Here is a 13,024-nt window from a genome sequence, read left to right as displayed (position 1 = left end):
CGTCAACAGCTGGGTCAACCAATGCAGAGGCTGGTGAAGAAGGGCTCGCTGGTGCACCTTGTGGAAGATGTCAGTGACTCGGTCGGGCATTGCTGTCCACCACCTCCCTTGTTCTTGCTCTCCATCCCAGTGTTGCACCGAAACTGGCCGAAACTGGAAGAGCAGCAAGCCTGGGTGACACTTTTATATATAGAAGCCCTCGCCATTTTTCCTTTGCAATCATACAGGTCATTCAGGAAACGGGACCTCCTATTGTGAATTGTTTACGGAAGTACATTTTCGTAACTCACCAAATCACATGCAGGTCTGAAATATTGTTTAAAATAATTTTCTCATCCAGTCTAAAGATCAATTTATGATGGTTATAGGTGATGTGAGAGTTACAATTTGGTTCTTTATGATTGAAAGCTATAGAATCTACTTTTCATAATTTGTGTACACGTTGCTTAGTATATGTGTGTTAATGCTTGTCATTTTTTCCTATAGATCTGGTACACGATGCAAAGCTTTTTCAAGTCGTGGTGTCGAATGATTCCTTGATGTCTAATCATGCTTTAACATCTTCGGCAGCTCAAGACTTTCCAAGGGATTCCAATGACAAAGTGACCTACCATCACACAGAGCATTCATTGTCCACTGCTTGTGACACGGAAGCAGCCTCCCTTGTACCTTTGCATTCCCAATCATACAGGAAAGATCACAGGCCGAGGGGAGTGCCGAGAACTTCAAGTTCAGCAATTGCTTTTCCAGATACTTCTCTCAGTGATTTTACTCTCTTTCAGCAAAGGAGAGGATTAGACACTGTCTGTGAATTAGAAAGTTCAAAACCTCTTTCAGGGTCCAAGGAGTCATTGACTGAAAACTCTTGTTATGCTGGTGTTTTCCAGCTTGATGACTTACTCAAGGGTGATACTTCCCAACCATCATCCAAAGCAGGACTCAGTAAGCCTTTAAAAACAGATAATAGTGTTGATAGTCTCCAGAGTCTCAGTACCAGGAGTAGTGGGTCAACAGAGAGTTACTGTAGTGGCACGGATCGAGACACCAACAGCACTGTAAGCAGTTACAAGAGCGAGCAAACAAGCTCAACTCATGTGGAGAGCATTCTTTCAGAGCAAGCAGAAACTTCAGCAGATGAGAACAGCTTGGAAAAAAAATATTACGAGAAAAGCGATGTTCGCAGCGGATATGGCAGTGAACCAGAAGGTGAGAGTATTGTGGAAAGTAGTGACAGGCCTAATGGTAAAAGGAAAAAATTACATGCTGCAACGAAAGATGGAAGTTCCGGTCAAGATTCTGAGCAGGCGTCCGATCAGGTGCCGACTGGAGGAAGACTCAGTGGTTCTGGTGATGCTAATAAAAACCCTCATGCAAATGAATTAACCGTTGACATCTTGAAGCAGCATGGTGAATTAGTTCCAGAAACACACGTGGATCAGAGAGCAGAGGAGGTTGCGGAAAAACCTCCCCTGTCAATGGATAAACAAACAGTGAAGGATGAAACAGACAAGCATAAAGACGGGGACGTAAGACCCAAATCTAATTTTATCCACAGAGCTGCTTCTACACACAAATCGAACCGAAGAAAGTCAGGGAAAAAACGAGCAAGCAGTTTTGACACTAGCCGGCATAGAGAGTATGTGTCATTTCGTGGTGTAACTGGCATTAAAACTGGCAGCAACAGCTTTTGTCCAGATGAAGATTCAAGTGACCAGAGCGACTTGAGCAGAACCTCCAGCATGCATTCAGCACATCGCTTCAGTTCAGACAGTTCATCCAGCACCACATCCCATTCATGTCACTCTCCTGAAGGACGGTACCATGTCTCAAAAGCAAAATACTTGTCTCGAGAAAGAGGCACTGACTTTGAAGCTATGTTAAAGATCCATTCTGGTTCAGAAAGTAGCGCTAATAGTCGGAGAAGGTCAACCCGCAGGACTCTCAGTGCAGCCAGTGCCAAAACTCATGCACGGGTACTCAGCTTAGACAGTGGGACAGCAGCCTGCTTAAGTGATCTGAGCAGACTAGGGACACCAGAGAAAGTGAGATCTTTAACTACATCTAAGTCAGATTTGGAAGCCAAGGAGGGAGAGGTGTTGGATGAATTGTCTCTTATAGGCAGAGCATCACAACTAGAATCTGTAACTCGCTCACGGAATAGTTTACCCAATCAAGTAACCTTTCATGAAGCAGAAGAACAAGGAGTCACCAGTACAGGTGGGTTGTTAAACAATTAGACTTGATTGATTGTAAGATAGACTACCTAATATTAGTGATATAGAAATTTTGGATCGAAATGTGTCCGTTTAGATCTATTTCCTGCTTTGCCTTGTGACCTTATAAATGAGGTACTGGGAAAATTACATTGCGTGACTCCAGGTGTGTTCGGAAATGTACTCTCATTTGTCTATCGATCCTATTATTGTAATAGGATAAGTATGAGTAATCTGCACAATAATAAGCTGGAGTCGACTTTTAGTTGGTTGTGAAATTGTGATTAATAAGTAGAAGTTATCATTTGTGATGTATGTTTAAATTGATCAAAATAAATTCATACAATCAAAAGAATATGTTATTAAAATGGCATCTATGATCTTTAGGAAGAGCCACTGATGCAAACGAAAATCAGTGTAGTCATTGTTTTCACAGAATAATTGTCCAGCTTTGAATAAATAAGTGATCCAACTATGTATCTGAGGCATAATATATTAAAAACATATTGGTAAAACAATCCACAATCATCATGCAAGGGGATATTATGAAGGCATATAATGAACATACTTGAGATAATAACCCTTAAATGTATGTCTCAATCCTGGTGAATTACAGAACCTTTTTCACTCTGTTTGAAATTTCCTATTAATCTTAGAAAGAGGAATGAATACGAGCCAACAGTGGAGTCAAATTTGGGAAGAGCCAGGAAGATAGCCCCAATTGTTTGACAAATATTTTTTATTTCAACATCACAGAAACATGGTTATTATTACTGTGTTTTGTGGGTAAATTGGTTGTCACTTTTTGTATATTATAAATGTGACTACTTTTTCCAAAATATTTCATTTAAAGTGCTTTGGTACAACACTAGAATATGAAAGGCACAATCTAAATCACAATCTCCGTTGCTCAAGATGTGGACTTGTACATCGGCGAGATCAAACTTAGACTGTGCAATTGTTTCGCGGAACACCTTTGCTCAGCCCGCCTGAACCTTCCTGATCTCCTGGTTGCCGATCACTTTAATTCTCCTTCCCATTCCCACACAGACCTTTCTGTCTCCTCCATTGTCTCCTCCGTTGTCAGAGTGAGGCTAAACGCAAATTGGAGGAACAGCATCTCGTATTTCGCTTGGGCATCTTACAGCCCAGTGGTTTAAATATTGATTTCTCTCACTTCAGGTAGCCCCGGCATTCTGGCTCTCTCTAACACTCCCCCACCAAGTCGCACTAGCTTCTCGTTTTCACCCTACCAACAGCTAACAATGGCCTGTTTCCTTGATCATTGTTACTTTTTTGCATATCTTTTATTCATTGTTCTTTATCTCTCCACATCATGTCTATATCTGTCGGTTCCCTTATCCCTAACCAGTTTAAAGAAGGGTCTTAACCTGAAACGTCCCCCATTCCTTCTCTCCAGAGATGCCACCTGTCCTGCTGAGTTGCTCCAGCTTTTTGTGTCTATCTGCAATCTAAATCCAATTCCTTTTTAACTAAGGCAATATATTTGATAACATTTTTTATATGTGATAAAGGAATTTGAATTTATTTCTTATTGTGTGTGCATTTACTTTAGTGAGGCAGTGAAAATAACACAAATATGCCTTCATGCTTGGCATACTACTTAGCTGGCAAGTAATTTAAACTGACCTCCTTACGGACCTCAGCCCTAACTTAATCAAGAACCTAAATTGGAAAGACCTAAATTATAAAGAAGATTCTAAGTTTTGCATGGAACTGCTTTGATCTCACAATGCAAATTAGGTTTGCATTTTAAAATGCAAGTCTAGCTTGAGTCCATTTGGTCCATTTGTATTTTTTTTTGACATTTTGTTTTTTTAATGGGCTGTGTTAGGCTTTATGGATGATAAACCAAAAATCCTGAATCCCTTTCTTTGGTTTTCTTAAATAATGGTCTTTAAATCACATAAGAGGCCAAGGTGTTTGTCAGTTTAAAAATGCTTTTTTGAACAGTAATTTTGTGTTAAATCCTTTTTCGTGGTCTTTTTCATCATTGACTTTTACAAGCTACATGATAGTTAGCTGTGGATGGGTTTATAGAATTCAGTTAATCCATATCTGACCTCTGCTAACAGCTGTTGAGCAGCTCTTGAAATGCACTTGTAATTTCTCGTTCCCTTTGGATTACCTTTTAAGCATTTGGCAAGATTGCCCAACATAATAACTGAAGTGGGTGACTACTGAATCTGGGACTTGTAGGTTGGATTAGGAGGTGTGCACGCTTGCGAGGTGTGAATATACAATGCTGGCATTTATTGGGTGACCGGGATGAATCGCTTTTAAGGATTTGTTGGAAAACATTTATTAAAGTATCTTGAAAAGTAGCGGCAAAATAATTGAAGAGAATCTTAGGTTCTGGAAAGCTATGCATTGAATACAGTAGCAAGGAGTCCTTGATTATATGAAGTTCATTTGCCATTCTAATGTCTGAAGAAGGGTCTCAACCCGAAACGTCACCCATTCCTTCTCTCCCGAGATGCTGCCTGACCTGCTGAGTTACTCCAGCATTTTGTGAATAAATGCCATTCTAATGAATGTATTAAACTTAATTTGTAAAAGCATAATGACTTCATGAGAATATTCTTGAGAGGACCTTTCTGGGTCTTGTCTTATGCTTCATTTACAAGTATTTTAAAATTATATAAAGGTGTATCAGTTTTATGAAGAAGCTCTAATGTGGAATACATAATTGAATCAGAAATGCAGAATCAATAGATTTAATGCAAACCTTGGTTCAATGTTGTATTTGATTATTTTAACTTAATTGTGATGCTGAAGTTTGCAACGCTGAATATTATTCAGGAAGGGAAAAGTAAACATAATCTAACAAGATTCTAACCTAAGACAATTGAAACTACAAATCCCTTTTTGTGAATGTTAGGATATTCAACAGGTAACGCAGTATCTGGTGAGAATGAAACGGGGTTAACTGTTGAGGTCTGATGAAAGATCCTGAACAACTATAGTTTCAGAATTATAATAATATAAAATAAGATTATTGAATGTTTAAAGTGACTTTTATTTGTGTTCGTGAAATTTTACACAGCATGCAGGCATTCCGGCAACTCCTTGTTGGTGTTATACACTCTGCTCAGTCCTCCCATTCTTTCCCATTTAACTTAGTTGGTATAACCATTTGTGCAGGAAAGAACTGAACCATTTATTGCCTTCTCCCCCCAAGCGCTTGTCTAAAGACCCTTTAGTTGCATCGGCACTGATGACTCTACCATATCCTGAATTACATGTTCCACAGTCGCAGTTTAATTATATTGATGGCTTTTAGTTTTATTTCATCTTGAAAATTGTAGCATGTTGCGTATGTTCCTGTCAAAATCTTTCAAGATTTCAAAGATTTCTCTCACTTCACCGCTCAGCATCTTTTCAAAATCTAGAGACTGAAATAGCTTCTATTGAGCAAGAACAGTTCTCTTGATACTTTTTGGAAACATATCTTGAATAGTAATGTATTTGTATATTATAATTTCATTTTAAGTTAGGTCGACTACTTGTGGTTGACTGATTTAAGAGAGAGTTGCAGCTTGAGTATAGAGGTTTGGGAAGAATTCATGGGTCCAAAATGACTGATGTCGGTGCTTCTTTTATTCTGCTCTGTTGCTGGATTTGACTTAAGGTTTAGTGGTTAAGCTCAATTGTGCTGGGAAATACTCAGCATTGTGATTCACTTTCCCAATTCCAATCAGCCAGACCTCTCTTAAGGAACAGGCCTCATCTTCTGATCTCATGAATTAGATTAGAAAAGGAAAGGTGGTAATCTTCAATTTGTTTATTATCATGTTTTTAGTTATACGAGGCTCTCATTATTACAAGCAATTTTGTTTATAATTGTCTCTGTCTCTGATCAAGAGATATTTTTAAAACCTACCCAGACTGAGCAGGAGATGAGGCTTTGGCTCCATTTTGTGGCTTGTGCTCTCTGGGTGATGCAGCGGCATGCCTGTTGAGACCTTGCCATGCCTCACTGGATGTCTCTAGATGTAGAGAGAGTAGGTTGTTTGGCTCCACAACCGGCTAGGTAAATGTAGATGTGGAGACAGGAGTAGCAAGTCTCCTCTTGGAGCCAAACATACCTTGACATAGCTTGTTTTTAATCGGATGGTGCATATCTACAATCGATGGTGGTAACCATTTAAAACGTTGGAATGAACACGTTCCCAAAGAATACCTTGGCATATGAAATGCATTTCGAATTTACATTGTTGACCTTGTCTGTAAATGAAAATTGGTTGAAGATCTCAGCAGAACATTTTATAATAAAAGGGGATGTGAAAGATAAAATGATATTCTAACAATGCACATTTAACACAGCAATTTGATTATTTTAAATGTACAGTAAATATGTTTGGGTGATGTATTATGTGCAGAGTTATTTAAGATGGCATCTGTGATTATTTTCCTGCTTTGGTGATTTGTTAGCTTTATAGAAAGGCACTGATAATGAGTGTATGAAAAATGTGTTTTTACGTGCATCCTGGAGTTGAAATGCCAAATGGAACTTGAACAAATGCCAAATGGAACTTGTAGGTGTTACAGGGAAGTTGCATAATTGCCAACATGTATTGAAACTAAAATTAATTGTTGGGAGTAGCTAATTGGTCCGCTGCCTTTTGTATTGATGAATGGCCACAGTACTTCCAATGTGTACCAGCAAATGAGTAAACTATGTTTTCTCTCAGCCTATAAGCAGACATGTATTCAGTTAAAGTTTTCAATATTTTTTTGAATTGCACTTATTTTATTTAATAAATTGGATGAGGAAGGCAAGGGAAACAGCAATTGCAGCTAAATGAAGGTACTGGCGAACTGTTATCTATTAAAATGTCAGAAATGACTTGAGAGGCTGAATAACTCCAATTTGTTATACTAGCCCTTGAGCTCTCTTAAATACGATGAACAGTTTATCTGGTCATTTATATCATTGCTGTTTGAGAAACTTGGTGTTCTGGGGTTTGCTTTATCTGTTAGAACCATAACTACAGCAAAAGCATTTTGTTGGCTGTGAAGTGCATTATAACCCCAGTATATAAAAAAATGCTTGATAAAATGCCTGCCTATCTTCCATTTTTTGAATACGCCAAAGTGTGCCATCATAGGCAAGGTTTGAGTTTTTATTTAATAAAAGCTCCAGTCCATATTGGCACAAAGAAAGGAATTATGTAGAACAGCCTGAAATTTCTTTGTTGGCTGGCAGAATATTAAATACCTTAGCTTCCTGCCAATCGATGAGTAAAGAGCTCCAAAAGAACACGTTCCTATTGTAATGTCAACTAAATCCTTTTGTAAGTTAGTAGGATAGAATCAAATTAGAAAAGGCTAACTATAATTAAATGCATGGTTTATCCTTAATGATCTACGTAATGCTATATGAAATTTGCTGTCTTTTAACCAAGCTAGACATGGATTTCCTGTTATGTTTCTGTAACAATTTGGACACTGCAATCAACTGAAATCGGCAAGTCTGCTCCCTCATGCAAAGCATTTCATTTGAGGAATATCCTGTGATCATGAAGCATTATCCTTTCCCAGAAATGAGCAATGCATTCAACATTAATTAAAAAGAAATGTAGCTGTAACATTGCATTAGGCCCAGTGCATGGAAGTTTAAAATATATATCACTGAATACATTATTAAAAGTGGTTTTATTATTGTAATCAGGTTTAAAGTCAAAATGTTTTTCAGTTTATTCAGACTTCACATACAAACTTGAATTAGGAGCTGGAATAGTCACATAGCCTCTTGAACTTTTCCACAATTTAATAAAGTCATTACAACTTTATAAAAGTTTGATTAGGTCATATTTGGAGTATTACGTGCAGCTCTGGACATCCTATTACAATAAAGACGTGGAGGCTTTGAAGTAGGTACAAAAGGGATTTACCAGAATGCTGCCTGAATTAGAGGGCATGAACTAGAACGGGAGGTTGGTCAAGTATGGGAATGGGATGGCGAGTTCACATGGAGATGCAAGAAGCTGCAGATGCTGGTTTACAAGTAGTTAACATGGTTAGCAACTGGAAGATTCAGCAGGCCTTGGTGGACCGAGCAGAAGTGTTCTACCCTTGGTCTAAACGAAGTAAAGGAGACCTCATGAGAAGCACCAAATGCAGTAGATGAAGCTAGAAGAGGAGCGCATGAGCCTCAGTTTCACCTGGAAGAATTCCTAGGGTCCGTTCATTGAGGTGAGGAAGGAGGTGAAGGGACAGGTGATGCATCTCCAGTGGTTGCAAGGGACAGTAGTTGACGAGGGTGCGGTTTGCATGGGAATAGGCGAGCAAACCAAGGAATTGTGGAGGGAGTAGTTTCTGTGGAAAGCAGAAAGGGGCGAGACAGGAAGATGTGATTACTGATGGAGTCTCTTTATAGGTGGCAAAAATGTTGAATAATAACTTGTTGGATGCGGAGACAAGTAGATGAAAGATAAGTGCCAGGGGAACATCCTTGTTATATCTGAGTGGAGTGGGAGCAAGAGCAGAACTACGGGGCACGGGTGAGCGCTCCATCTATAATAGTCGAGGGGATGCCATGTTTACTAAAGATGAGGACATCTTGGATGTCCTAGAGTGGGAAGCCTCATGTTGGGAGCAGATATAGTGGAAATTCACATTCACTTGGACTATCTCTGTCACCTCTCACCCCTTCATTTTTCTGTCTTCACTACTATCAACTAACTTCTATTATAAACCCGCTGACTCCTACATTTATCTGTACTATACCTCATCCCACCCTACCTGTTTCAGAGACACAATTCCCTACTCTTTTTTTCCGTCTCTGCCTCATCTGCTCACAAGATGAGGCTTTCTACTCGAGGTTATCACAGATTGATGTAGATGGATCCTTCACCCATGTCTCCTTTGTCCTTTCGTTCTGTTCTGGCTCCCAATCCCATCAGAAATAGAAAGGATAATGTTCCTCTGGTCTTTGCCTTTCACCCATCCAGCTTCCACATCCTATTGCATCATTCTCTGACATTTCCACCACCTCCAACGTGATCGCACCACCAATCATATCTTCCCATCCCCACCCCTTTCTGCTTTCCACAGTGACTGCTTCCTCCTCAACACCTTGATTCATTCATTCCTTCCCACCTACCCTCCTCTCATATTTTCTCCTGCAATAGCAGTCGAGTCCCTTTAGCCCCTCACATCTATCCAGAGATCCCAGCAGCCCTTGAGAGTGAGACAGATTCACATGCACCTCCTCGAACCTCATCATCTGCATTCGGCCTTCCCAATCTGACCTCCTTTACATCGGTGAAACCAAACGTCGCCTAGGTAACTGTTTCGCTGAACACGTACTCAGTCCATCAAGGCCTACTGGATCTCCCCGTTACCATCTTAACTCCCTTTCCCATGCCCATACTGACCGTTCTGCCATGGACCACCAATACTGCCAGAGTGAGGCCACATGCAAACTGGAGGACCAGCAGTTCCACTTGGGTAGATTACAACACAATGGTATAAACATTTAAAATCTAATTTAAGGTAACTAACCAACAAACACCTCTTCCTCTCTTTCACCCCTCCTCTCTTCTCCTTCTCCTCTCCTCCTCCCCTTCTCTCTTCTCCTCCCCTTCTCTCTTCTCCCGTTCTCTCTCTTCCTCCCCTTCCTCCCCTTCTCTCTTCTCCTCCTCCCCTTCTCTCTTCTCCTCCTCCCCTTCTCTCTTCTCCCCCTTCTCTCTTCTCCCCCTTCTCTCTTCTCCCCCTTCTCTCTTCTCCACCTTCTCTCTTCTCCACCTTCTCTCTTCTCCCCTTCTCTCTTCTCCCCTTCTCTCTTCTCCCCCTTCTCTCTTCTCCCCCTTCTCTCTTCTCCCCTTCTCTCTTCTCCCCTTCTCTCTTCTCCCCTTCTCTCTTCTCCCCCTTCTCTCTTCTCCCCCCTCTCTCTTCTCCCCTTCTCTCTTCTCCCCCTTCTCTCTTCTCCCCTCTTCCCCCCTTCTTTCCCCCCCTATCTTTCCCCCCCTATCTTTTCCCCCCCTTCTTTCCCCCCTATCTCTTCCCCCCCTCTTTCCCCCCCCACTTTCCCCCTCTCTTTCCCCCCCTCTTCCCCCTTCCCCCCTCCTCTGCCCCCACTGCCCCCACTCCTCTGCCCCCACTCCTCTTCGCCCCCTCCTCTCTTCGCCCCCTCCTCTCTGCCCCCACTCCTCTTCGCCCCCTCCTCTCTTTGCCCCCTCCTCCTCTCTTTGCCCCCCCTCCTCTCTTCGCCCCCCTCCTCTCTTCGCCCCCTCCTCTCTTCGCCCCCCCCTCCTCTCTTCGCCCCCCCTCCTCTCTTCGCCCCCCCTTCCTCTCTTCGCCCCCTTCCTCTCTTCGCCCCCCCTCCTCTCTTCGCCCCCCCTCTCTTCGCCCCCCCTCCTCTCTTCGCCCCCCTCCTCTCTTCGCTCCCCCTCCTCTCTTCGCCCCCTCCCCTCTCCTCCCCTCCCCTCTCCTCCCCTCTCCTCCCCTCCCCTCTCCTCCACCCTCCCCTCTCCTCCCCCTCCCCTCTCCCCTCCCCTCTCCTCCCCCCATCCCCTCCTCCCCCCGTCCCTTCTCCTCCCCCCGTCCCCTCTCCTCCCCCCGTCCCCTCTCCTCCCCCCGTCCCCTCTCCTCCCCCCGTCCCCTCTCCTCCCCCCATCCCCTCTCCTCCCCCATCCCCTCTCCTCCCCCTCCCCTCTCCTCCCCCCTCCCCTCTCCTCCCCCCTCCCCTCTCCTCCCCCCGTCCCCTCTCCTCCCCCTCCTCTCTCCTCCTCGCCCCTTCCTCTCTCCTCTCCTTTCTCCCCCCTCCCTCTCTCCTCTCCTTTCTCCCCCCTCCCTTTCTCCTCTCCTTTCTCCCCCCTCCCTCTCTCCTCCTCCCCCTTCCTCTCTCCTCCTTCCCCTTTCCTCTCTTCCCCCCTCCTCCTCCCCCCCGTTGTAAGAGATTTGCATCACTCAGAACCTTTTGCTGTTCTATGATTTTAGGTGGGTAATCTCTTAAATTTATTGATTCCTAATTCTAGATATTCTCACAATAGACAACATCCTCTTCACATTCAAGTAATCACAGCACTCTCTACATCTAGTTTACTGGTGTTGTTGGAGTAGGTTTAACCTGAGTTAGCAGGAAAATTGATCTCAGAACAATTTAAGTGGGGAAATAGGATATTGTTGCCTCCAGTGAGACTTGGTAGAAGAAGGGGCAGGACTAGCAACTCAATATCCCAGGTTATAAAATATTCAGATGAGACAGAGATCAAAAGTAAAAGTGATGGTGGCATTACACTGTTAGTCAATGACTGCATTACTTCTGTCCTGATATTCAAGAAGACACCTGAAATTAGGCCATGTGGGTAGAGATTAGGGACAAAACGGATGTTTGTTGCTGAGTTGGGGGTGTTTTACAGACCTGACTGTCAATAAGAGGCAGCAGAGCAAATCAGTAGGCAGATATTAAATAGGTGCAATAAATGGTTCAAGAACATTTTAATTTTCTGAATATTAATTGGGATTTTGACTTGGCATTACTCAGAAGGATGGAATGTTTGACATATGTTCAAAAGAGCTTTGATCACAGTGTGCAGATGGATCAAGGACGGAAAGAGCATTACTTGACCTTGTCTTGCGGAATGAAACTAGTCAAGTGGAGGGAATGCCCCTCTTCAGAGCTGCTGCCCGACCTGTGTAGTTACTCCAGCACTTTGTGTATTTTTTTGTATACCAGCTACAGGTCCTTGTATCCACAAGTGCATAATGCTTACCTAGATGTTCTTTTCCTGCTTCAGGAACTCTGGAAGGATGTTAATCTAGTGTGGATCAAACAGACAAATAACTAATGGAGGACCTGAGCAAGCTTGCACTCTGCAGTACCTTCCATAGTTGCAAGCAGAGTGGCCAGCAAGTTTGCTACTTCCTGTATTAGAGAAGGATTCCGAAACATAGTGGCATTTACATTGGACTTTTACTTAAATCCATACATACAATGTGGTGTTTTCTTTCTAAATTGCTTCGTAATGTACTCAAACAATTCTATTAAATTGCTATTAACCTGGTAAGACTTGTATTCAATAAATTCATGAAGAGTATGTTTACCATCTTTTGGTTGAGTATTGATTTTCCCCCCCTTACCAGGCCTTAAGGCGTCAGAGAGCATAACAGGATAAATTAGGTTATAGTTACTGTATGTATCTGTGGTGCAAAAAAAATCTCAGTGCTCATGATTCAACTAATCCATTGATTTCTCGTCAACCATTTTTATTTTAACTACGCAATTGGCTACATTGTGGCAACATAACCATGGCGACATAACACTTTTGGTTACACAACTATTTTCATATATTGAAAGCTGAAATTGTCGGCAAGAATTGTCGGGAGTTGTGGTTATAATCAGACCAATCACGATCATATTAAATCACAAAGCAAATGTGTGGGGCCAAGTGGCCAACTCGTGTACACAAGTATATTTGTGTCTATTTGTTCCTGTAGATTCATTCGGGTTTCTTAACAATTCGCCAAAGTTTTGACTGAATTAGTTCAGTCTTGCTTTGTTTGGTTCCATGTCTGAATATGATTTGGTGTTTCTTTGCATTTATTCTCCACTCTACACTGGGCTGAATCTCAACTGCCTAATTATGGGCATTGATAATGTCAAGTTAAAATGCAAAATATCTGACACTGGGATCCCTTTTGGCTCAAACTTGCACATCTGCATGATAATCAGTCTGCTTGTGAGATGGCTATTTATCTATTCTAATGAGAATTCCTGCATTCATTTTAATGCTCATTCTGTTGTTGGCTCATTCTGATCAGATGCTGAAATTGTCCTTAAA

At 42.1% G+C, this 13,024-nt stretch overlaps 1 protein-coding gene across 4 annotated transcripts in view; it reads left to right on the top strand.

Moving 5' to 3' along the window:
- pcnx1 (pecanex 1) overlaps positions 1-13,024 on the top strand; it is a 224,476-nt gene that overhangs the window by 106,690 nt on the left and 104,762 nt on the right. For all 4 annotated transcript variants that reach the window (XM_078406252.1, XM_078406253.1, XM_078406250.1 and 1 more), the window contains exon 6: positions 487-2,217. In XM_078406252.1, the coding sequence (XP_078262378.1) occupies positions 487-2,217 (1,731 nt within the window). The remainder of the gene's footprint in view (positions 1-486; positions 2,218-13,024) is intronic.

The sequence above is a fragment of the Rhinoraja longicauda genome, chromosome 10 (genome assembly GCF_053455715.1).
Source record: "Rhinoraja longicauda isolate Sanriku21f chromosome 10, sRhiLon1.1, whole genome shotgun sequence".
NCBI classification, from domain to species: domain Eukaryota; kingdom Metazoa; phylum Chordata; class Chondrichthyes; order Rajiformes; family Arhynchobatidae; genus Rhinoraja; species Rhinoraja longicauda.
This window is presented reverse-complemented; position numbering and strand designations above follow the sequence as displayed.